Genomic DNA, 25,273 nt, shown 5'->3' on the forward strand with positions numbered 1-25,273 from the left:
TTACTTCCGTTCCCATTCATCATTTGAAATAACGCATTTTGCTACAAAACTCAAATAGTCAATCAGGATTGTAAATTTCAATCTTGATTCAAAGAGTTTTGTCCCAAAATGAGATATCCAAATAAGTGACATCTACTCCTCTAAAATAATTGCTGGTGTGTAAACAAAACTCACTTTGGAAAAACATCTTAGCTGTGAGCTATTTTAGGAACTTTGCATACAAAAACCCCATCATTTTTTTCTCAAGATATATATGTAGCATTTTGGGAAGACACATATTTCCTAAGACAATCTGTTTTCTAGATTAAATAATTCAAAGGAGAATTTGTCATACAACATGAATTTACATCTGTTTTTCAATAGATATCAGAAAATTCCACACTATCCTCCCTGTCCCTTGCACTGCTGACAAAAGATTTGAGCTTGGATTAAACATTTTCAAAAGGTTTCACTATGATTACATAAAAATATTGATTGTTCAAGTCAATACAACTGAAATTCACTGAGCCTACAACTTTAATAAGAGAAGTGGAGACAGGAGGCAGGAGAAGGGAACTTTCGGCTTTGCTCCCCCGCTTCTTTCAACTGCTCTCCTCGTTATTCTGAATAAAATGTTGTGCTTAGCTACTTCCACCCATCCAATTAGCTTCCCAGTATGTTTTAGCATATTGAGACACAATGAGACTACACACACACACACACACACACACACACCATAATGAAGGGTCATACTCAAGCAGCGTACGACCGTGGATAATGTAAACATCTTATTAATTAGCTCCGCCTTTGAAGTCTTATCTGGGTCGGAAGCTTTGACCAATGGGAGCGTCTCCCTTCCCAGACTCCAAATCCCACAAATCCTTGGTGGTGCGGAGACACTGGTCTTCCTCTGACGGCCAGCGGAACCAACGCTATTCTGATTATTCAGCCGGCTATTGACTAATCTGGTTATGGACGGATAGATATGGGATAATTCTCTCAGATCATTTTAGAGTGTTCAGCGAGAAACGCCAAAAAATGTCATTGAAATTCGATTTGATTCATTAAAGGCCAGTGATCAAAAAGACTATGAAATCCTACTGCATATTACTATTGTACGCTAGACAATCACATTAACACATGACTAATAAAAGAGATATTTCTTTAATTATGTGACAGAATGTGTTGAAGCAGGGTCTCTCCAAGTTTCATCAAGACTTTAAAAAGACCTTTTCAATGCCAGTTTGAACAAAATATAAGATGAATTTCTAAATTGAAACTGTAGAATATACTGTGGGTCTGTGTAATTCACTGATATGTCACTTGAAAAGCAGCGCACTACGAAACTATTTCTAAGCCCTCCAACATTGAATTTAAGGCTTAATCTGCTTTATTAAATGGTATTCAAGACCTTTTAAAGGCATTGAAATTAGATAATACAATTGACAATGTAAGACTCCAGACTTCAGGACCTGCAGACACTCTAAATACACTGCTAATTTAGATATCTGGACATTGTTGGATATTATCGGTCTACAACTTTAATGTTTGTCATGACGCTTCTTTCACGGCCGTGTCTCTCTTTGAAGAAGATGTTTAATCTCAGTGGGACAACCTGGCTGTGTAAAGGTTAAAGTGAAACATTTATATAACCAGTAAATATAACTGTCAGCAAAAAGTAAATTAAAGAGATGTTAGTTTTAGAAGCGTGAGTTGATATTGACCACCATAACGAGTTAACCCAGTTTTCCATGACACACAGTGACGGCTTAGAGAAAAGACTGCTGACTACAATGGGAGCGCCGCGGCCTCAGTCCTGTAACCGAGCCTGCGGTGGCCGACCAACCCCCTCTGTTGGCCTCTCCGTGCTACTGCAAGAGAGAGGGAGAGAGGCAGAGGATTGACTGGAGACTGGAGACTGAGGACAGAGATCAAACCCACTGGCTTTTGTCATTGCAGCTGGGGAGAAAGGCATTAGGTGGGTGATGGTGTGTTGACTTGATCAGGTTTGAATCATTTGCAGATACCGTGACACCTTGTGGAAAGTTTTACAGGGTTGTAGGAAAGAAAGAAAGGGGAATTTGTTCCACTTCCAGTCCGGAAATTAAAGTTATGGTGGTATAGTTGCACACAGAAATATGTTAGAAGTGTACAACCACATCCTCCACTCTTACATTCCCATCCAAACTGTGAAATTTAAGATGGTCTCTGAACCACAACTAAATCTACTTTGTATGTGTTGTTAGTCTTGATGTTAACCACGCCAATCTCGACATATTGGGTTGTCTCTACTGTCGACAGGTTTTAAAACGCTAAGGCGCAATTATTTTGTAACGCTAACGGGCATAAAGAGAGACTGGTAGCAACATTAGCCTGTTAGCTGTAGCCTGGAAGCACCCAGATGCCCCGTGTGTATCTAATGTTGTACTTTAACGTGTGACCATGAGCCTGAAGCCTATTGAGAAGCCACAAGGGCCAAAACAGATGAAAGAGTCTGGAGGCCAACTCTAATAGCAACTCTAACCTTTGTGCTAGTGTGTGTGTGTGTGAGAGAGAGTCAGGCAGGCCCCTACGGCACTCTCAGTATAGGGAGAAGGCAGCGAGAGCCTGAGGGGAGGACACTTGACATTTCCGGCTCATCTTTAAAAGAGGGCCCTAACCTTTCCCCGCAGCTTCTCCAGACACGTTTTAGGCGGCCTCGACAATGCCTGCGCACCACTCAGACAAATGGAAAAAAAAAAAGAAAGGAAGAAGAGAAAAGAGAGATAAACCTGAAAGTCAACACCGATGAGAACACGATCGCAGGTACGTGGCTAAGGAAAGAGGTCAACGTAAACAAAATAAAAAAAAATTTCCCCCCTCATCAAAAGATACATAAATGATTGTGTCGCTGTACAGGAAAATAATATAATACAGATTAATACAATGTAATAAGAGCGGGCATTCAGACTGAGTGACAATAAGAGCGAAGAGATACATTTCTCTCACACAAACACACACTTACTGTGCTAAACTCATCTCTCCAGATCTGTCTTCTGCTTCTGCCACTGTTTTTGAGTGTGTATCTGCAAGTGTGTGTGTGTGTGTGTGTGTGTGTGTGTGTGTGTGTGTTGAGTCGCAGTGTGGAGCGGTCTTCCTTCAGGCCTTCTCTTTCTGCTTTTTCAAGTGACGGTTGAAAGTAGCTGTCTAATTTGAGCGCTCTAATTACCTGGGATTAGAGACCAGGTGCTATTAAAGCAATTAGACACACAGCACACTCCAGCGCCGCAGACCCTGCACCCTAGCCGGCGGAGAACACACACACACACACACACACACACTTACTCTAGCCAGTGGAAAAAAACATACACACTTACCCTAGCCAGTGGAAAACACACACTTCAAGGCACACTCTCTCACCCACCTACCCATCCACATACAGGTACCCCAAGCCAGTGGTAAACAAACACAAACACACACACACACACACACACACACACACACACACACGCACACACACTTTATACTTATATTTTAGGCATTTAGCTGACACAGAACTATTTAACAATAAGTGCAACAGTAGAAAAAGTAAACAATAGTAATAATAGAGTCTGAGGGTCTCTCTCTCTCTCACACACACACACACACACACACACACACACACACACACACATATACACACCGAGTTCAATGCAATTACATCCAGCTGTAAAATTTAAAAAGATGCGAGAGGATTAATGCTTTTCTGTAAAGAAGACAAGGCCAGTGTGTGGAGGGAGAACATAGCAGAGTATATCACAGCTGTTGTACTATTAAATCAGTCAACTGCCCTTTTGGCGTTTTTCTTTTTCTTACTTCGATTGAAACTTTACAAGGTCATTGATTGTATTCAGTGAGTTCAGTGACCCCTGTTAAACCCAGCCATTGTATACTTTCAAAAATACACGGGCGTCAATGAGAAAAAGAAGCATTCTTTTCTTCATTCCTGTCCAACTCGTTTTCCGGCAGCGGCGTGGTTTTCACCCGACAGCAGCGGCGTGCGACTCGCGGTGACCCCCCGCGTTCATAACAACCCGCGCTGATGTAATTTTCTCAATCGGCGGCCCGGACCGTTCCATTACGCTCTTTCCAGATAAAGGTTTACAAATGCATCTACGCACTCGAGCCTTTTCACATCCATCAAATATTGAACAAACACCATATCTTCTTTTACAGGAACGGGCCGCATTTCCTTAAGACACAAACACGGGAGGAGTGAAATTTTCATGAGGAGCCGAAATGCACCCCGACTTATCAAACAGTTTGCTGTCTTGCCTAAAGCAAGGTGTGTGTGTGTGTGTGTGTTTATTTCATGTGTCTGTGTGAATGTTAGTGCACGTGTGTGTGTGTGTGTAAAACTGACACAGCCATGTAGCTAGCTCGGCTCGGGGGTAGGATTAGCGGAGAGCGTTGCCTCGGCCCACAAACATTCCATATTAAAAAATGAAAAGGCAACCTTCATTACTATCAGTGGCACATAACCTCCCCTCCTCCTCCTCCTCCTCCTCCTCCGCTACTATTATACACAGCCCTAACAGCTTGGGCCAGAAATACAAGGCACTGACAAGAGATTCCATTATTCCTGATGCCTCGGTGTCAACAACATACATACGATGGGGCAAAAAAAAAAGAGAAAAAACGGCAAGAGGGGAGGGGAAAAGGACAAGAGAGGAAGAAAAAGAGTGAGAGAGAGAGAGACAGAGAGAGAGAGAGAGAGGGGAGGGAAACGTTAAGCTCCCTACAATGCCGGAATGACAAGATAGGAGGAAACCCGGGAATGGAAGCATCCAGGTTCCTGTTGGCGCCGGTGTCGGGAGGAGGATTTTTGGTGTCAGCAATGGGATTTCGGGAGGGCGGGATCTGAATCGAGATCTGGAATAATGGGGTAAAGAGGATGAACAATGATACGGAAAATTAGAAAATGGTCATAGGTCGAGCTCAAAATCAGCGAAAGAACAATTTTGTAGCGAGGTCTCGGAAAATGTTGCTTTTTTAGATTCGGGTCGTTGCAGCGATATCCACTGTGCTGTATATGGACAGAATTTATTTATAATACATTTTAGAGCCACTTCCAAAGCATCCGGTGACTTACAGTGAGTGCAACAGTAGAATAACCTTCAACCTCTAAAGCACCAACACTACACACAACCAAGAAGTGAGGAGGACGAGGGTACATTTAGGTTTAGTTTAAAATATTCTAGCTGGGCTGTACCGAGACAGCTAAAATGATCATCTCAATTATTTTGCTGGATACTGTGATCACAGTTATTCCTGATGACTTGCGGGACAAAATAATTTTACTGCTCTTTTTATACTTATTGACATGTCCTACTAAATGTTTCAAATAAAAAAATATACAGTTCACCTTTTTATTTAAAACATGTAAAATAAATCAAGGTATCTTTTTGAGAGTGGGGATTTCCCCGTTTTTTTTATTTTAAATTGACGCACCAGAGAAGCCTTATATTTTATGTCCATTTTCTTACCCAGCATATGGACTTTCTTAATCATCAACAACAAAGGAAATTAATAATAATAATATGACATTTTATTGATCCTTGTAGGGAAATTCTTTTTTAATTTTCCCCTCCTCTAAGGAGGTCAGAGGTCAGCGTCAGCTACAGAACAACGACCCTGGAGCTGGTAGAGATTCAGTGTTTGCTCAAGGAGGCAGGACTTCAGTAGTAGGGTTGGGTTTAAAAAATCGATTTTCCGATTTAAATCGATCTTCATTTGAATGATCCGATATCGATTCATAAAATCCTGAGATCGATCTTTTAATATATGCCTTTTCCTGTGGATGCTAGAAGCTTGAAGCTACACTGCACTAGAAAGAAAGCACTTATCTGGTCACTCTCACTGACTGTAGAGCCTGTAGAGTGAGGCTCAAACCCGTGTCTTCCAGCTGAAGGACGATCTCTAACTATTGGCCCTCCCTGTTGCCCCAAATGAAAATGGACAAATGACAAATTAGAAAAAACGTGATATACCGTTATACGTGCAGTTCCACGTTCTACCACACTCGCATGCTTCGCTGACAGCATGGGGGCCATTAAAACTGGCCTTTTAGAGCCATAAAAAAGATACAAGTCAAATGCTTTAAGTGGCGGCTTTGTCTCTCACTCCGGGGCATAACGCTTCAATGGAAACTTAACTGGCCCCAACCCAATGACATAAACCCACGACTCTGTGGAGAGAAAAGAGCTTCCGTGTCTTCCCAATCTCACTTTCATGGCTTCAAAGCGGTGTCAGAGAGTGTCAGATTTGAGGAGGTGTTGAATCTCATACTCTTTAAAACTTGTAATCCGCTCAAGCAGCCTACGGCAAAAGAAAAAAAAAAAAAAGAGAACTTCACGCACACACACACATTGTATAGCACACATAAACACATTGACACACTCCAACAGACAATAGTGTGTAGCGCACATATGCACCCACACATATACACACACACACAAACTCTAACGGATAGATAGTGTAGAGCATGCACACACACACATAAACACACACTTCAACAGAAGCATACTGTATTGAGCGCACATACATAAATATATATACAACTTCACACACAGACAGATACTGTACAGAGCATGATCTCACACACAGACAGTTAAAAAGAGGTAGGCACACACACACACACTAACACTCCGCTCTTATCCAAGATGTAAACACACGCTTGAAATACGTTAATACCTGTTCACATATAAGAGGATAAGGTTTGTGCACTTAAGTGGCCTGTCCCTCTCTCATCTGATTGGCCGGGCTCCAACTACCAACCTGCTCAATTATTTAATTGCACCTTCAATCGAAACAAGCCATTTGTTTAATCTGGGCTTTCTGTGTCCGACGTCTTCAAATTAGAAAAGGAGAGAGAGAAAAAACGATCGCCTCGTGTCATCTTACCCATGAAATTATGCTTCGGATTTCAAACGTTGCTTGCGTGAGAGGGGAGGGGAGGGGAGGGAGCAAAGTCCAATCAAAAGTTCAATTATGTAAATGGAGATGTGGAGTGGATGGAACAATGGGGAAGGGGGGGGGGAGAGAGACAAAAGGCTGGAATAGGAGAGGAGAGCGAATGTAGCGTGGAAAATAATACACATTAACATACAAAGGAAATATCGCATTACTGTTGTAATCACACCGAGGAGGGGCTCCTTCCAAAGAGAGGCGTGAGAGAAAGAGTGTGTGCATGTGTGTGTGTGACTGTGCATGTAGACACTGTTTAGGAAGTCAGGCCTCATTTTAAGACTCTGTGTGTGTGTGTGTGTGTGTGTGTGTGTGTGTGTGTGTGTGTGTGTGTGTGTCTGTGTGTGTGTCTGTTCGGATTCAGAGGCCACAGTAAACTGATTTGTCTATGTGTAATGAAGATACCCTTTTCTGATTTCTGTACTCACTCTCTTTTACTCAAGAGTCAGAGACAGAGAACGACGACCCTTCCCACCTGTAAAGACACTTTGAGAGTCACATGGAGAATAACGGACATGTTGAATATGGCGGGGATTGAACCTGCGGCCTTTGTCGCAGGGCGGACTCTCTAACCATTAGGCCACCCAGTCAGAGAACATGGCACTGTATGAGCAGGTTATGATTTGTGAGAAATACCCAATGATTTTTATAAGTTAGGCTCAATGAGTTTGTTGTGCCAATTCCTCATCAAATCACATGTAACAGTACGGAAAAAAATGGGAAAATGTAATGCAAATACATGCAACACGATAGCGGCGGTGGTGGCGACGGTGGTAGGGGGGTTGCTAGCGTTTCTCTCAGAGGCAGATATGCATCCCATCTAGCAGTGAACCTGCGGGCAAGAGAGAGGGCCTTTCGGCAGTTGGCTGCCGAAACGCAATATGCAAAACCCAGAAAAAGCGGTTTCGTTTTCCAGGCCCAATTTGCTTCCAAGGCCTATTCCGCTCCACAGGCATAACCGTGCAAAGCGGCAAAAAAAACAAACACAGGAACAGGAGAGGAGAGGCGGGGCTTTGAAATTGAAATAAAAACTGTTGCCTGAAAAAAAACAAAAAAAAACACATGAAATGACACAGTTTGGAGGAGGCAAGACACAAAGGAGCGACTGTGCCAGCTTGTACCGTGCCCACCCGCCTGCTCGCTCGCCTAACGTGTAACACAGGGGCATAATGCGGTGTAAGCGCTGGCTTTAGCTTGTCATGGAAGCGGCAGTAGCATTACCCACACTCACGCCTCTGCAAATTAGCTTTGGCTGGGGGAAAAAGGCAGACAGGCAGGCAGGGTGGGTTAGAAGATGGAGGGAGGGGAGGGGGTGGGGGGGGGGATCGACAATATGGAAGCTGGGATCCTGTTAGAGGCGACACCACCATCAGTGAAAGCGTCCCAGAGTCGCTCTCTCCATCTCTTCTCCTCCACCTCCGTGACCATTTTTTTTTTTTTTTTTAAGACATGCAGTCTCAGTGCTGTTATGAAGTGTAAAACAAGATACCTATTCAAACATTTAGAGATTTCAAACTCCTTCTCGGCCCATCTCTCCCCCTGCTCATTCAACCCCCTCATCCTCAACAGCTCTCCTAGAGTCTCTCCCTATTCTCATCTCTCCCTGCCAGACTTTCCATCTTTCTCCCTCCCATCGTGACTTTTAAGACACGACATCTCACCTACATAAGGTCTCAATTAAACACCTCTTTCAAAAATTTGGATTTCAACAGACCCAGCGTGAGAGTCAAAATGCCTTCGCTGCCCACCTGCCTCCTCTTCCTCCTCCTCTACCCCGCTGTTCAAGGAAACAACACCACCAGAGACTGTTTCTGTCTCGCTCTCTCTACCCATCGCATCATATGAGAATTAAGCGGAAGAACGGGATGATATATCGTTGCTACAACTTCACGGGTTTACCTCTTTGAAACGCCATTGCCCGGTCAATTGTTGTGGCCCTACTTTGTCTTATCAAAAGGCATTTTACAATCAACCAATATTATCTTCTTCTGATAAACCCTGAGGAGGAATTATTACTTTGGACTTCCGACATCAGTGGACTTGCTGCCATGTTTGCCACCTGTTTTGGCAAATTCCCACATGTCCTATTTGTAATTACAACAGGGTGTAACCATCCTAACAGGGTGTAGTACGGTGTTGTGAACGTTTTTTCACTGTCGGCAGCTCGTATCCACAGTAAATCAATTGTGAAGTGAATGCGGCATATCTGTCTCTGTTATCGTGTTCTAAAGAAATGCCATCTCGATCCTTAAGTGTCAGAAATGATGCTTTCTCATTTCATTTTCAGTGCTGGTCTTTCCATTGGCATTACTAGGTCAACCAGGCTGATCATTTAACTGTGGATGTTGCTAACTGGTGAATCTGTTGCTTGTTGTAATGATGCGTACTACGTTTTCTGTACTAGCCTAGCAAACTGAACTTCCCTTGAGTTTATAAATAGTACTTCAAATTTGATATCCCCAAAATGCTTTCAAAAAAACCCAGAGCAAGAGGATCCATACTTGTTCCCAGCCTATCTTCCTCTTTTGCTCTTCCTCTTCCTCCTTCTCAGAGAAAAGAAAAGCGTTAGGACAAGGAAGAGGAGGAGGACGAGGAAGAGGAAGAGGAAGGGGGAGGGCTCTCATAAATCTATACCGCATTAATCTCCTTTAACTGCCATCTTCAACAAACAAATTAGTGGTGCACTGGGTTCAGAGATCAGCCGCGCCGATAACGCTGCCATTTATCAATTAATCTAAGCCTGGGCAGGGAAAACTCATTAAGGAGGCCACTTCAGGAATTATGTTCTGCAGGTAAAGAGGCTGACTGTGTGTGTGTGTGTGTGTGTATGAGGGGTGGGAAGAGGAGGGAGGGGGGGGTTCTCGACACAGCAGTTGTGCACCCCCCCACTCCCCCACCCTCGCCACTGCAGACTGCCATTGTCCGGCGCGGCGTGGGCTCCTAAGTGATGAGAGGGGTGATAGCGCAGCCAATTAAAATGAACATAATTACAAAGTCACCCCTTTGACGCGCCTGACTCCTGATCAGAATACGCATTCATCAACACACACATACCAGAGAGGGTGGGTGGGTCTAAAATGCTATGCGCAGGCAGAAAAGAGAGAGAGGGGGAAAGGGAGTATGAGGAGAGTGTGCAGAGAGGCGGGAGGGGGAGGCATCAAGGAAGAAAGTAAAGAGGTAAAGAGGTAAACGAGGTAAAGAGGAGGAAGGGGACGTGTCCTACTAAAGCAATGATAACTGAGACGAAGCAGTTTATGGTTTATTGTTGGTACATCAGCCCCAACATGAAGTAGAAGAGAGTATCCTACTGAATTTACAGATTGGGCCTTTAAAGTGGTAATCTGTGAGATCCTCAGTTTTTTTTAATTTGGCCACATCTTTGTTGCTAAGCGCTCACTGCTGTGGTGTTTCTGCACTGCACTTCCCAGAGATCACCTGTCAATCAAACAGTGTGGGCATCTGTGGTGACGTCTTTTTCCTTGGATATTCTGTTGATGAAGTTTGAGTTTCTGTAGGTGGTGCTCATTTTTGTCTGTTCAGCCATGGTTGCTATCACTGCTCATGCTAACTACACAGTTCTTCTTCTATTTATTCCAAACAAACCGCTGTTGCTGCTGACGGAAACGTAAAAGACCTACCCGATACCAGGTCTTTAGATTATGTAAAAGCTTTCATGAACTGGCTATAGGTTAAATCATTATTGTGTTATATCAATTACCAATAGAGAGTGGCGAAACATATATTTATATGAAAAAGTTGCAGATTATTACTTTACTTAGACAGCCATGGATAAATAAATGGTGGACAGCTACTACTTGAAAGCTTATTGTTTTACTGCTTTCAAAATGTGTTTCATTAAATAAACTGGTACCAATATAGCGGTGCTGACATAGACAGCTGACAAAGACCATGCTTGGTGGCAACATTATGGTACCACCACTTTATTCAATAAAACTGTAACAGCAAAACATTCCTTCCCTCTAACTTGACTTCACCTTTTGTCTGGCTCCTCTGTTTAGATGACACCGTTATCCTGAGCGACTCAACAATGAGTGTGACAGTAGAATAAGCTTTAATTTCTAGAGAGCCAACATTAGTAACAACCGATGGTAAGGAGTGCAAGGGGTCACAACCTCAGCATCCACACAAAAGATGCAACCAACATGAAAAGATTTTGGATGAGTGCAAAACTCTTCTCCTTCCTGATTGCATTACGAATATAATGGGGCTGCTTGATCTTCAGAACAGTGCTGGATTATCGAATCTTGTTGAGGTCAACTGAGCTGCTATGAGAGTGCTCAAATGAAAGCTATGGCATTGATCCCACTGAATGATCTATGGAGTTAAGCACTAGAAACGCTGCTTAGTATTTCCTATAGCGACTAAGAGCACACACCTGCATACCATAGCAGTCCAGAGGAGAGGGGGGGGAGGGGTGCTGGAGGGCTTTATAAAGAGGCAATTAAAGCCTTATCATTTCTGTACTCACTCTCTTTTACTCAAACACACACACATAGGAGTGCACGCACACACACACACAGACACACGCAATTTGACAGACAAATCACTCAGACTAATTCATAAGGTACTTCCAAGGTCCTTTTTTAAATTCTGGAGAGCGGTTGGTTTAATTCAATTAAAATGTAGCAGGGGCCACTTAAGGCTGGAGGGAGGGAGGTATGGTATGACTAAGTGAGCGCGGTTTTAAGGATGTTGCGGGGGGTCTTGGAGCTCCTGAGGGTCCGAGGAGTTTTCTCAAGTGCGTGGACCTCTATCTCCTCACCCCAAGCCCCCTTAAACCTTCACCCCAAAACCCTGGATCCTTTGGGTTTAAGCCCACACACACCTGGAGGAGTGGGGCAGATTAAGACCAGATTAAGATAAAGTTACCCCTTCTTCGTCCGCCATGTCATTCAAACCCCTGGCCTCTGCGGCCACTGGATAGAGGGACACACAAGACGAATAGATTTGGTTCAGACACATACACACACACAGACAGACACACACAGAAGGCCTTTCTGGTCATCCTCATAAGCCCTATTAGTCTGCTATAGAGCCTCTCATAGCAGACATCAATCATGGAGGGATTAGTCAATTCCCTCTCTAAATGAGTGGCGAGGGAAACTTCCCTTCAACTCCAAAGCAGGTCTCTCTCTCTCTCTCTCTTTCTCTCTCTCGGAGATTACACAGCGATTTGTTTTCATTTTGTTCCATCTTCATCGTTTTCTGTTTGACTTCCTTTTCATTTCTCTCTCTCTCTTGCTCTGCCTCTCTCTCTCGCTCTCCTCTCCTGCTTGCAGCTTGTGAGGTAATCCTTGGCAGATAAAACTAAGGAGGACTTACCAAAGGCAGATTACAAGCGGCGCTTTGCGGAAGGCCCTTTTACACCAGTCGGCGCGGGTATTGAGGAGAGCGAGCTCTTCGCAGTGCTTAACTCGTGAACTCGACACGCACCCAACAGAGAAAGAGGTGGAGGAACGATAGCCGCATTACAGTAACTGGATCAAAATATATCCCTCACAACACACACAAGCATGCACATATGCACACACACTCACAAAACACACTTTCATCCTTTTATGGCAACTGTGTACGAAATTACATTTGGAAGAATCCCTGAATACATTTCAACTAAAGATTTTTGTATTTATTCATCTAAAATGATGAAATGCAAGTCAATGTCTGTTCCTCTGTGAGGCCAGACAATACAATGTGACAAAAATCAATCTGGAATGGTCACAGAATTCAACAAAACACACTGTACTCTCAGACTCAAAGACTGAGTCAATCAGGTAAACACCACATTAGACAGTTCCAAACCAGCAAGCCTACAACGTTTTACATCAAAACGCACTTTTCAGACACGACTGGACACAAACGGTTGAAAAACAGCTTACACTAAAGTTAGAGCCAGACATTCCAAACAAGCATTAAAAAATAAGTATAAAGGAGCCATGAAGATGTGTGGCTATCTGTAAGAGAAGTTCTGGATTAACAATGTGTTAAAGTTAGAATTCCTATGTTCACAGAGGTCTAGTGAAGAGATCAGCTCCTCTTTAAGCAGATACAACATTTTGAAAGTTTCCTAAGCATGGCTCTAACTTTTTATCTGCCCCTGGATTACTGAGGTAGTTGGTTCAAAGAATTAAGGAAGTCACCACACCGTTTGGCCCTGAGCTACTGTCCAGTATCACTGGCCCTTTCAGATGTCCAGACAGATCGGCAGACCAAACTTAACCCTTACACAACTTTTCCCAGCACATTACATCATCTATAAATATTCCCTTAAACCTTTTTAACCTTTTGAGACAGGGCAGATTGCTCAGAGAACCAACAGATGAGATGGTTAAACTAGTTTTCCCATTGTAGGATGGCTCTCTAGTTAGTAATGTCTTATTCCTTTCCACCCATGTTGGTGACAGCCATGCCCTGCAGCATGAGACGGCAACAGGAAGCCCAGTGATTGGACCTAGACCGCATGTGAGAAGAGACTGGGTCTCCTCTCTCCCACCAGATCCAATGACAGACCACTCACAGAGAGCAAACAGCGTTGTGGAGGGGTCCACACTGGGAAAAGGAAGACATTGAGAAGTACTGACTTACCCTAACTCCTCTCAAGGATTATTCTCCTAATATTACACAGCTTATGGAAGGGCCAACGGGGCCAAGGGGAGCCATTGTGGCTTTAATGCCTTGGTCTTATTGATGGACCACTACCACTGTTTCTTATATTTAGAAATCGTTACATCATTACAAGCAACAAATAATAAGGCAGGCAGGGGTAAATTTTCTTCAAATTTCAAATACTGAAAAATGAAAAATTTCGACTCTGTTTAACCTCTGTTTAGCAACATCAGGCCCCAATAAAGCCTCACTAACAGTATTATGTCCTACATCTGCAACACTCTATGAAAAGGTTTGTCCTACTTATCAGTTAGAGGAGATAAAAAAAACTTGGAATGGAGAAAATGATAAAAAGACAAGAGGCCTTTGAAAGGGCAAAGGTCAGAAGACAGGAGATGGCGGTCCTCGTCTCTTGGGCTCCCCTCTGTCCTCCAAAAACACCCCTCCGTCGTCACGGCAACCTCAGCAAAACTCCACAGTGCCGGTGCGGTCCTCTCCTGCCGCGAACCCCAGTGAAAGCTAATTAAGAAATATCGCAGCCTTCTGCGAACTCAATTAAATAATGTTAATTTATTCTAATTTCAATTTAGAGGTAGCCCGCACTGAAGGAGGGGCTGCGAAAACAAAGGCTGGGAGTGGAAGGAGAGATCTGGCCTCTGCCGCCCCTCGGCGTGGGAGCTCTCACAACCTAGAAAACTCTATTTAATTTGAACCCTTTGATTAACTTGAGTAATCACACAAGCCCTTCAACTGAAGGGGAAAAAGAAACATACCTCTGGTGTTGGTTCACTTTGTCACCTCTGTAGAGGGTGGGGGTGTGTGCGGGTGTGAGAGAGAGAAAACGTAATAGGGAAAGAGAGAGAGGGAGATCGGGTAAAGACGTCATGTTCGAATATTTGTCATGTTAGTATAATGACTACATTTTTTTTACCTTTTTATTGCTTTAGTAAGTAAATCTGCGCTGATACAAGCATATGGAATCAAACCATACAAAGGATAAATCAATATACCAAACAAAAAGTCAATTCCAATATATATATTGTTATTTTGCCCATAGCCTCTATAATATAAAGGACACAATAGAGATGTGCATGTGTGCATGTATTTTGAGGCCAACTAAATGCCAGTAGCAGAAAGTTGAAAAAGCCCAACTCTTTCTCAAAGTCTTTATGTAAATATTAAGATAATATAGAACTTCTTTGCTCAAACTTTTCCCCACAGACGTAGGCCAGCTTCCAACTTTTCTTTATATGAAAATAAGGCAAATAATTCATGAAGCGGAAACTTGATGAAAATCCAAAGATCAGAGCATCTAAGTGTAGAGCGGTCTGACTGGGGAACAGAGATGGAGATGAAAGCAGAGGAGGAGCAGGGGATCGCTGAACTGCAGGGAGGGGTGAAATCAGCCCTGGGGGAAAGAGATGGACTGAATCGGACCAGACAGAGCTCGCAACCCGCCCGACAGGAACTTCCTCTGTTCATTTAAATTAATCCCGCAGATGTTTCCATCCTTCCAGCTCCTTCACAGATGCTAAACTTGAACTCGATGCCTTCAAGGATCTACATCTCACAGAGAAGACAATGGAGACACTGGCATGGGAGACATGAGACATCTAACAAGAGGTCGAACCTCCACTTTCACCAACTTCACCACCAAGATCTCAGATTGCCAGCAGAACCAAGGAATACAAAAGTGGCATACATAAATTGAAATATGAGAGGGGCAGGAGTAGCCTAATAGTTACAGAAGCAAGCTTGAGACCTGAAAGCTACTGGGTCGAGGTGAAGAAGGCATGCATTCCCTTCCTTCTTCAACTACCACCATGGTGCCCCAGAGCAAGGCACTTAACCTCCCTCTGCTCTTTAAAAGACTGCAGCTGCACTGGGAAGCCATGAATGTATTTTGAGGGTAGCGATGAAAAATAGCATACAAGCTCAGCAAACCTTCACCTGGGGAAATGAAGGCTAAAAAAGACGACTGTTAGAAAGGAGGAAGAGCCCATACACTAAACTGCATTTTACCATTTTAACTGACAATATTTCGATCAGTCAGATGACAAAGATTTGACTGATTGAAACTGACCTGATGAAGACCTGACTGATTGAAACGTGGTAAAACGCAGTTTAGTGTCTTCCTCCTTTCTAAGTGTTTGACTCTCGGCCCGGCACCTACTTATACCGGAAGTGTGCGTCACGCACCTCTCTTTAAAAAAGAAGACGGAACACAAATTCATTACCACATTCATAAAATCCAATACAAAAAGGTAGGAATAAAAACATCAGTATTCATTGGCGATAATCATTGCAAAGACCTTGCTTAGGCCAGACATTATGCTGCTGTCTGAAGATGGATGAGGCCAATAAGAAGAAGAGGACCAAGTAGGAGGTGAACAAGTGTTTCAGGCAGGAATGGCATGTGTTGTATGTGCTCTTCCAAATCTGTTGCAGAGGGTTCACGGTTTAGACTCTGCAGGGGCCTACAGTTTCTAAGGCATCAAGGAAAAGACGAGGGCCAAGATGAGGGCCATTTGAACTACCACAGATTCTGCAGGTTGGCCATCTACATCCACATGGATCCTCTAACCCATTGACTATGCCTGCGTCTCATGAGTCTTGAGTCTTATGTTGAAAGGCCCAAAACACCTGGCAACCCAAATGTTTCTATAAATAATTGCATTTGAGTGGTTCGGTATTGCTTTGTCTTATCCTGCACAAAAATTGGAATTGGAGAAGGTGAGCTCCACTGGCAAATTCCCAGCATTTTGAGCTCCTGTTAGGGCTTAATGTAAATCCAATCCATATGTGTAATACCTGTGTGTAGAGTAAGTGAGCACACACCATATGTCCTGTAGATGTCCTGATTTGCTACAGGCTGCTGTTGAAGTGGATGGTTTTAACGCAATGACAAGGAGGATACAGCTACGACTGAGGCAAAGTTCAACGCCCCTCCTCCCCAAGTGAACACAAAAGTGACTTCATTTATGCAAAAATCAGACGCAATTCATTTTGAACATGTAATGAATGTGCGAAAGGACGTCATGCCATCATCTCCCCACTGAATCATATCCCCTTTCCCACATCTTCCTCCTCCACTTGCTCTAATTTGCTCTTATCTTGGGAAAAAAAAAAATCCTTTCCACCTCTTGCCGTGGCTCTTTTTTTAAATTTCTATTCCTAGATTTTCTACGGTCACAGGAATATTGTCCCATTTGACCCCTGCAGTCCGTACCGTTGGTCGCTTGTAACTTTGGTGATCTAGGAATTGAAGCTTATTCCACTGTTGCATTCATTTTAAATTACTGTGGATAAGAGCACTGACTAAATGCGTAAAATGTAAATGTAAAACAAGACATGCTAATCTCTTTTGGTTGGGAAAGACAGGATTTCATTCAACGAAACGGTAGGGGATATTCCATAGCCTTCAGGGAATGTTGTAAATGCATAAACGGGAATGGCGGTTTTCAATGTATCAATTTCTATTCACATTTGGAGATTAGGCCTAGTTGTCTGGGTGTTTTTTTTGTTTTTTTTTATCTTGGCCCTACACCCCATTCGCCCACACGAATGGTTGGTAGAAATGAACATACATGGAGAATACACATTCACACACACATACACACATTCAACCCTCACGTATGAGAGAGGTAGAGGTTAACTATGTTTTGGGGGAGGGTTACAACTGCTCCAATACATATTCACTTAACTGAGCCTTGGGCACACTAGAACCTATACGAACAAGATACATACACACACACACACGCACACATGCACACACATCTATACTCTGCACACGTTCATAGTGTGATGATGTGCTGGTTTCGTCTTGGTCTCTCATAGTGGGAATGTCTCCACTTAATCCTCTCTGACTTCATACATTCAAAGGTCATCTCACAGCCTACACATGGCTGAGGCGTGTATGTGTGTGTGTGTGTGTGTGTGTGTGTGTGTGTGTGTGTGTCACAGTGTTTGGTGTGAATAAAAAGAGAAACCTATTCACACTAGCTGTATATGTCAACAAACCCTGTAGGCCTATCCTTGTTTACTGTGAACATCCTATCTCTCTCTCTTCTATTCCCTTGCTTCCTTCCTTCTCTTCCCCCCACTACTCTCTTCTCCTCTACCCTCCGCTATCTTTCACCTATTCTCCTTCACCGCCCCCCCCCGCTCCTCCTCCCCCCACAACTTCCCCCACAATTCATTCTCTGCATCCCTCCCTCCTCCCTCTACCCCGAGCTCCAGAGGCAGGGGCATCTCTTGGCGAAGTGTGGCCCACCACAGGCCACTGGCTTTGGGTAATTAAAGTGGTTTAGGCCCCCTCACCCACGGTCACAGGCAACTGCAGCTGGGTGATAAAGGCACTGTGCCATAATTACATGGACGGCCAGCGTCACCGCCCAGCTACACTAAAACAGTCAGCTAGCCAGCTGCATGGGGAGGAGGGCCCTGTGTGTGTCTGTGTGTGTATAAGTAACTGTACAGGGTGTGTGTGTGAGTGTGAGTGTGAGTGTGTGTGTGTGTGTGCGTGCATGGGGGGTCAACACCCCCTTGTGATCGCTCTGCTGTAGTTAAGCCCCGTGTGTTTAAGCCCCACGTAGGCTCATTGGGCCCCTACACACACACACACACACACCCTCTCAACCCCCACCCATCCCCACACCCCCAGCCAATCATTCCCCACCAGTGGTCTGGCTCCTACTGTGAGTGTGTGTGACCATCAGCCATTTAATTAGACCCAGCCATGATTTACCTAATTTAAATAAATAAATAAACATACGAAAACACCCCAATAAACAAATACCTATATTCAAATGAGAAGCTAGGGAGGTTCATGAGCATACAGAATGGGACAGAAGATGGGATTGCGCAGGCGGAAAAAAAGCTAATGTAAGGGCCACTGGATGTGGACACACACACGCACAAACACACACATACACACACACACACACACACAAACAAAATGCCTCAAGTCACTCACTTATTACAACACATGCTGCAATGAATGAGCCACAATGCAGGATAGTTAGGAGTATACTGCACAGATCTGGGGAATTCTGATATTTTGTGATTAAAGTTTATGGTTGGTATGTACTGCCTTACTAGTATGTCTCTGTACAAACATCAATAAGACAAATTCCTTCACATTTATTGTACTTGGCAAACAAAATGAGTAACTCTGATCTTTTCTTGGCCATGTACATTCACATGCCCTCAGGTATCAGTAAATGAAAGCAAAAAAAATTAAAAGGCATGTCTATTTCAAAGTAGATCCAATGAAGACTAACATGTTACATTCATGCCATTATCTCTGGAGAAAAAAACATTCCAGGATACTCTGGTTTTGTTGGAATGTACGCCTTTATGCGTGCGGGGATAAATGAAGTTTATTGAACTGAAATGAAGCCTGCTTACCTTGGGAGAGGAGGAGGCCAGCTCTCTCCCCATGACTGCCGCTACTGGGCTGGGCCCGGCTGGCTGGGCTCTCTCCCTGTCTGGGCCAGAGCTCGGTTTGGGGGCCGGGGGACTGGGGCCGAGGCCAGGGCCGGAGCTGGGGGGCGGGGGGGCCCTCCGCTTCTGGCCGCCGCCGACATCCAGGGAGGGGCCGCCGCCGGGGGGGCGCACCGGGCTGGAGGTCCTTGGCTCGTAGAACGGGTTGGACCTGAGGGAAAGAGGGAGAGGGGAGAGATAATGATATAGCAAAGAGATGTGTTAAAAATTTTACCCTTTTAAATTCAATAATTTTCACAGATAAAAAGAGGATGAAATTAACAAATTGATATGCACAAGAAGCTCAAAAAAACAATGTGAGTTGTGAACAGAGTCTGCCATATAAAATAACAGTCTCCATCTCAACAGAAAAGCAGTAAAAAAGGATTTCTGGATTTCTACTAGAGCAGTAACACTGCAGAAGGCGTTCCTTTCTATAATTATGGTGCAACATTAGCAGCACCCACATTCACAGTAAAACACATCCTCAAGGGTATTATGGCTTTTATACATCGCTTACATACTTTCTTCATAGTAGTACACATAAGAAAGGACAGTACAAGATTGCTAACTAGATCCCTAATTGACAAGAATTGGCACAAGAGTTAGCATAGCAACTAATAAAACACAGCTGGCCATTCTTTATGGGAAATATCAGCACTGCTGGCGTCAGCGTCTTTAACCAATCAGACTGCTCGGCTGAAACTACCCTTTGTTTAGTATAACTTACGGAAACAGCAAGAAAATTAGAGTTTGGTGAAATACAATGAACAACACACATACACACAGCAGGTAAGGTAATAGAAGATGCAGGTGCACTGAGGTCAGGCTGGAGTGACCTCATATCCTTACTGCCCCGGGTTGGACTATTGACAGACAGACAGACGCACACACACACACACACACACAAGCGGGCACCCAAATACACACAAAAAGGCACTCACACACACATACCACAGCGTTATCAATACATAGGCATGCTTGTGGGGGCTGAAAGCAGGGGCACTGCCTTGAGACATTCACTCAACATGCAACAAGCTCTCCTAAACAAACAAGAGAGTAGGGCAGAGAAGGAGAGAGAGAGAGAGAGAGAGAGCAAGAGAGAGCAAGAGTGACAACGAGGGAGAATTGATTGACTAGGTATCTGCCTGAAAGAGAAGGTTAGGGCTACTCAGTGTCTCTCTAACCCCAGTATAGAGAGAGAGAGCGAAAGAAAGAATGGAGGAGAAGAAAGAAAAGCAGGCAGGCCTATAGAGGGGCTTTAACAGACCGGCGCTGGCAAAAAGACATGTGAAAAGGCCCCAGTCAAAACACTGGGCTGCCCTCTTGAACCCTCTATTCTGCAGAGAACTGCTCCTGATGTAAGGGACAGAGCTAAAGAAACACACCAGTCAATAACCTGTCTGTCTTTAGACAGCTGAGAGGACCTGAACATACCGCTGTCTGTCTGAGAGCTTCGTTCAAAACTCAGAACTTGATTTATATTTACGTTTAAGGCACTGACACTTTTATGACAAGGTCACATTTAATCAGTGATGCATTCAAGTTGCTGAAAACTCTGTGCAGAGATCTCCTCAAGGATCCCACAGCTCAAACATACAGGGAAGAAACTGATTAGATGTTATCGATGGTTGTATTACAACCATTATTGTGGGGATCAAACTTGTTTTCTCTCTCTGATGGGTCTCTCTCCTCATTCCAGATAGCTCAACATTCTCTATTCATTTGGGACTGAGGTCTGTAACTGCTCTACTGTAGGGCTAGGTTTAGCTTTGTTTCAGTACCACTACCAGTTCTGATTCTACTGATTCAATATAAATTCTACAGGATACTTTTTCAATAAACTGAATGTAAAGCATATTTCACTAAGCCAGGGATTTCCATACTTTTTCAGGTCAAGGGCACCTAAAAAGACGTGTTAAGACATGGACGGCTGTTTGGTAAGATTTTGTCCCAGGGCCCCCCGTCTGAGGAGAGTGAATCAGACTAGTCATTTATAGTCATTCAGATATTCTGTTCTCTCATTGGGTCAATTTCTAGTAAATGGGAATGAAATTTAACTAATCCTTATTTTACCTTATTTTTTGGAGCCCTGTGGTTAAGATCAGGGTTCTGCTTTTCTTGATGTTAAAGTTCAGTGTTTAAACCATTTCATTCTGTGTCTGGAGCATCATGCTGTCTGTCATATTAAACGCAGAAGGTAAACACATCTACTTTTTTGACATTATAAAAAGGTAACACCCCATAGGAAATGCATGTGTATGAAGCTTGGTGTGAAGTGCCTTCTACATGAGATGGAAATAGATCCACCATACCATAATATTCCCGGAAGGTGTGTGGGAAAAGGATATAAGCAATAAATATAGTAGGTTGTTTCCGTGTAACATTTGCCATCTGCTTCTCTAAATAGAAATAAGCCCACTCTCAACTGATTTCCTCAATAAATAAAAAATATATTATCTGGCAGAAAAACATTGGAAGAGATCCCATTACCAAAATCCCAAATTTTCACACTTTCCAGTAACTTTTGATGTCTTTTTCATGACTTAAAAACATCAGATATAGTATTGTTTTTCCCCATGCCAACCAAAATGCCTGCTCATTTTTTAAACTGGAAACATAAGGATAGATACATGCAAGTTTTGTATCTTACGTTGACTCTACTGTACTACTCTGACTTTGAAGTAACTTGCACACAAAACTGGAATTGCTCCCTGAACCAAAATGGCAGCATTGATACACTGCAGTGAGGAGATGTAGCATTTGGAAGAGTGGGAAAAAGGGTGGAGGGGAGAAATGAGAGAGGAAAGAGGGAAGGAAAGGAGGAAGGGAAAGACAGAGGGAGGGAGGGAGAAAGGAGAGGAGTAAGTGAAGGAGGAAAGGAGGAGAGAAGGGGGGAGGAAGTTAAGGAGGATGGAAAGGAGGGAAGGTATGGCGAGGACAAGGTGAAAGAGGCGGGTAGAGAAGGAGAGAGGGAAGGAGAGAAGGGGGGAGGGAAAGGAGGGGGACAAGGTGAAGGAATGCAGTGAAACAACAGGGTCCTTGTTCCCGTTGAAAGAGCTGCCTCGTCACTCTGCCCTCGGCGGGGGGGCTGCAAGTACCCTCCAATAAGGAGACTACAGGACTCAGCCTGCCAACAGTAACCAAGCTAGGCAGCCTGTGTCGTCCCAGACTGCTTTTAGTACTGGCTACTCAAAGACACTTAAAGGAAGCTTTGTCAGTGTGCTTTTTTGCGCAATAGTTTAGACAAGTGTGTTTATCTAACTTCCTCTAGTAAACACTATGACTTGTACACTTACACTCCCCACATACGTAAAAGGTTAAATGTACAGTATACACAAACAAGGGGCTACAAGTCCACTAGTGTTCTAATGAATGCAACAATGCAAAACATTAACTCTATCGGATCCACAGCAGTATTTATAGAAAACCAATACAGGTCTATGAAGGACTGTGGCACCAGAGATGTTTCTTAAGTTTCAGGAAATAGGACAGAAACATCGACTCAGCTAGAAAACTAAAAACTCAAAATCGACTAATTTACTAAAAGAAGCCATCCCTAACACAGAAAAAGTGTGTTTATACACACACAGAGAGGTGGAGCTAAGTAGAAAAACACAACAGGAAAAAACACACAAGGTACACACTTTTCCTTCGCTCACGGTCATGATGTTAGCTATATCACTGTTTACATATTTTGCAATCTCTTGTGTCTGCAGACAAGAGTTAATAACGTGTTTAATGCTAACAGGCATCCATGCTGCAGTTACTCTTTACACAAAAGCCTTGCTTCCCTCCCCCTTAAACCAGGCCTCCTCCCCCTTACTCACTCGTCCAGCTCCTCCTCCTCGTTGCGGGAAATGTCGGCGTACAGGTACTTGCTCATGTCGACCGGCCGTACCCCCTTCCTCTGCCTGGGCTTGGGGGGTTCTGGGTCGGGCTGGGGGTCTGCGTCCGGGTCCAGATCATCGAAGGGGTTCCCCGGGGGCGTGTGCGTCTCGGGTTCGTCCGGCTCGTCGAACGGGTTTGACGAATCGTGATCGTAGAGCGAGTCATCGTCGACCCGCTGCCGTAGAATGGGCTGGGCAGGGGGCTCTGAGAGAGAGGAGACAGTGTCTATTGGAGATAACACAACTTAAAGCATTAAGGGAAGACGCTTAAGGTAACCGTACACCACAAGTGCAAATATTTTTAACATGGGTTGACCAAGAGGGACTCGAACCCTAAATCTCAGAGGTGTTAGGGTGCGATCACACCTGCAGTTTGTTTACTTTGTTGTATTTGGTTTGTTTAGGTTCACATTGCCCAATTACAGGCAAACAAGGGCTTGTAAACAAACGTCATATGGACTCACAAGTAGCTTGATTATTGGACTTGTAGTAACCTGTCATCCTGCCAGGTTAGAGATTTAAGCAGCAGGGAGGTTCAAAACAAATCTGATTATAGTCCCTTTAGTAAGTTAGGACTTATCTGAGCTATTTGCCATAATTTATTTTCTCTGGTGTTCAAACCCTACTGGCTATTATATGTCAACATTCGTCTCCTTATACTCATAAAACCTTGTGTTTTGGGGTAATTTCCTGTGGTTGGTTCAGGTCATGGTCTCACCCCTAACAAACCAAACCGCAGTTCTCCTGGAAGAGAACTGAGACTTGCATTTTCAGGTGTCTTGCTGCAGTTTTTTGGTACCACCCAGTTCCGAATGGCATTGTTCTCACCTGTCCCAACAAACACTCGAGTTTGAATAAACTGCTCCAAACATGCTTTGTGTGTACACACCCTTAGTGCCATGCTATACCCATTGAGCAACAGAACTACAGAGAGGCCGACGGATTGACGGACACAAACAGGCACACACACGTTGCTACTGGATGAAAAAATGACAACCTTGTACTCACAAAAATGGATAAAGAAAAAAACAGCTTATTCATTTGACATCCTGTAATTATCATTGGGTTCAATTATCAATAGACTCCAATCCAATGTCTGTCAAGCTGGTTCCAGCTGGTTATGAAGCTTAGTCCTAAATCCCAAAAAGAGATCCAAGACAAGAGACCTGCATTTACACACATACCAAGACACACACAATATAGTTCAGATTAAAGGAAACTAAAATAAGCAAACATGCAGCAAGATGAGAGCTACACATGTGTGGGTGCCTGTCACTCAAACACAAACCATCCATGCTGATACACCTGGCTAATCAGGTGGTCAGGCAAACGGGTAAATATTGGTTTAGCTGTCTGACTGACTGTGAAAGCATCACACACACACACACACACACACACCCTACTTGCTATAGTTATACACACACATTCATTGTATGTGTGCACCAGAACACTCTGCCATAGAAACATCTAATCTTTCATTATTCCAGCAGTGACACTTAATATAATATCAAAGACTGGAATCACAATGATAATAGGTGTATGATCTAATGAAAGCTGATGTCCATACCTTCCTCATCAGGATCACCAAACGGGTTGAGGTGGTTAGGATCATGAGGGTCATCATCAGGATCTTCGAAGGGATTAGTGCACATGGCAGGGGGCGTGTCCTGATCCTCGTCTTCCAGGAAGTTCAGCTTGCTGATCAGCTCTGTTGCCACGGTTCCCAAAATAAAGTTGTGTACACAAACGACAAAAAAAGAGTATGAATCATTGAGTGAAGAATAACAGAAAAAGTACAGCTACTGAACACAGAAGAAATGGCACTGACACAACCAAACTGCCCAACGAACAGATTGAAATGAATAAAAACATTCACGAAACAAAAGATACCAAAATCTGCACTTTGGAGTGAACCACACACAAAGACTTTTCAATCGTGTATCAGTATTCCTACTCCCTAAGAAGTGCTGCCTCAACTTCTGCGCGCTCCACTGCCACCTCAGCCCGCTTCAGTGCATGGACGACGGTGGCACTCTGGGAAAATTTGTGTGGCCTGGTGGGGGGGTTACCGTTGGAGACGGCGAGGACAGTATGGAGTTGCTATGGAGATCCTAGCTGGAGACGCTGAGACTTGTCCACTTCATCTTCATCATCTTCACGGTAGCTCCAGTGCACGTTGCCAGGGTGTGTGTCGGTTTGAAAAGAGGTTTGTAAATGTGTGTGAGGGAGAATGCCAGGACGCGCTGTGCGAGAGTCTGAACCCAGAGAGAGGGTGGCGTGTGTGTGGTGTGGTGTGTGTGTTTGTGTGTCTC

At 43.8% G+C, this 25,273-nt stretch overlaps 1 protein-coding gene across 1 annotated transcript in view; it reads right to left on the reverse strand.

Annotated features, from left to right (window-relative positions):
• LOC139638166 (EH domain-binding protein 1-like) overlaps nt 1–25,273 on the reverse strand; it is a gene marked incomplete at its 3' end in the record, with an annotated part of 42,723 nt that overhangs the window by 12,055 nt on the left and 5,395 nt on the right. Inside the window, exons 3-5 of the mRNA XM_071512206.1 lie at nt 24,529–24,669; nt 22,902–23,166; nt 18,997–19,243 (exon numbers count right to left, since the gene is read on the reverse strand). Of these exons, the coding sequence (XP_071368307.1) occupies nt 18,997–19,243; nt 22,902–23,166; nt 24,529–24,669 (653 nt within the window). The remainder of the gene's footprint in view (nt 1–18,996; nt 19,244–22,901; nt 23,167–24,528; nt 24,670–25,273) is intronic.

This window comes from Centroberyx affinis, unplaced genomic scaffold (assembly GCF_046629955.1).
Source record: "Centroberyx affinis isolate AG114_WGS23_722 - 3 ecotype Tasmania unplaced genomic scaffold, CSIRO-AGI_Caff_v1 ptg006157l_1, whole genome shotgun sequence".
Lineage (NCBI taxonomy): Eukaryota > Metazoa > Chordata > Actinopteri > Beryciformes > Berycidae > Centroberyx > Centroberyx affinis.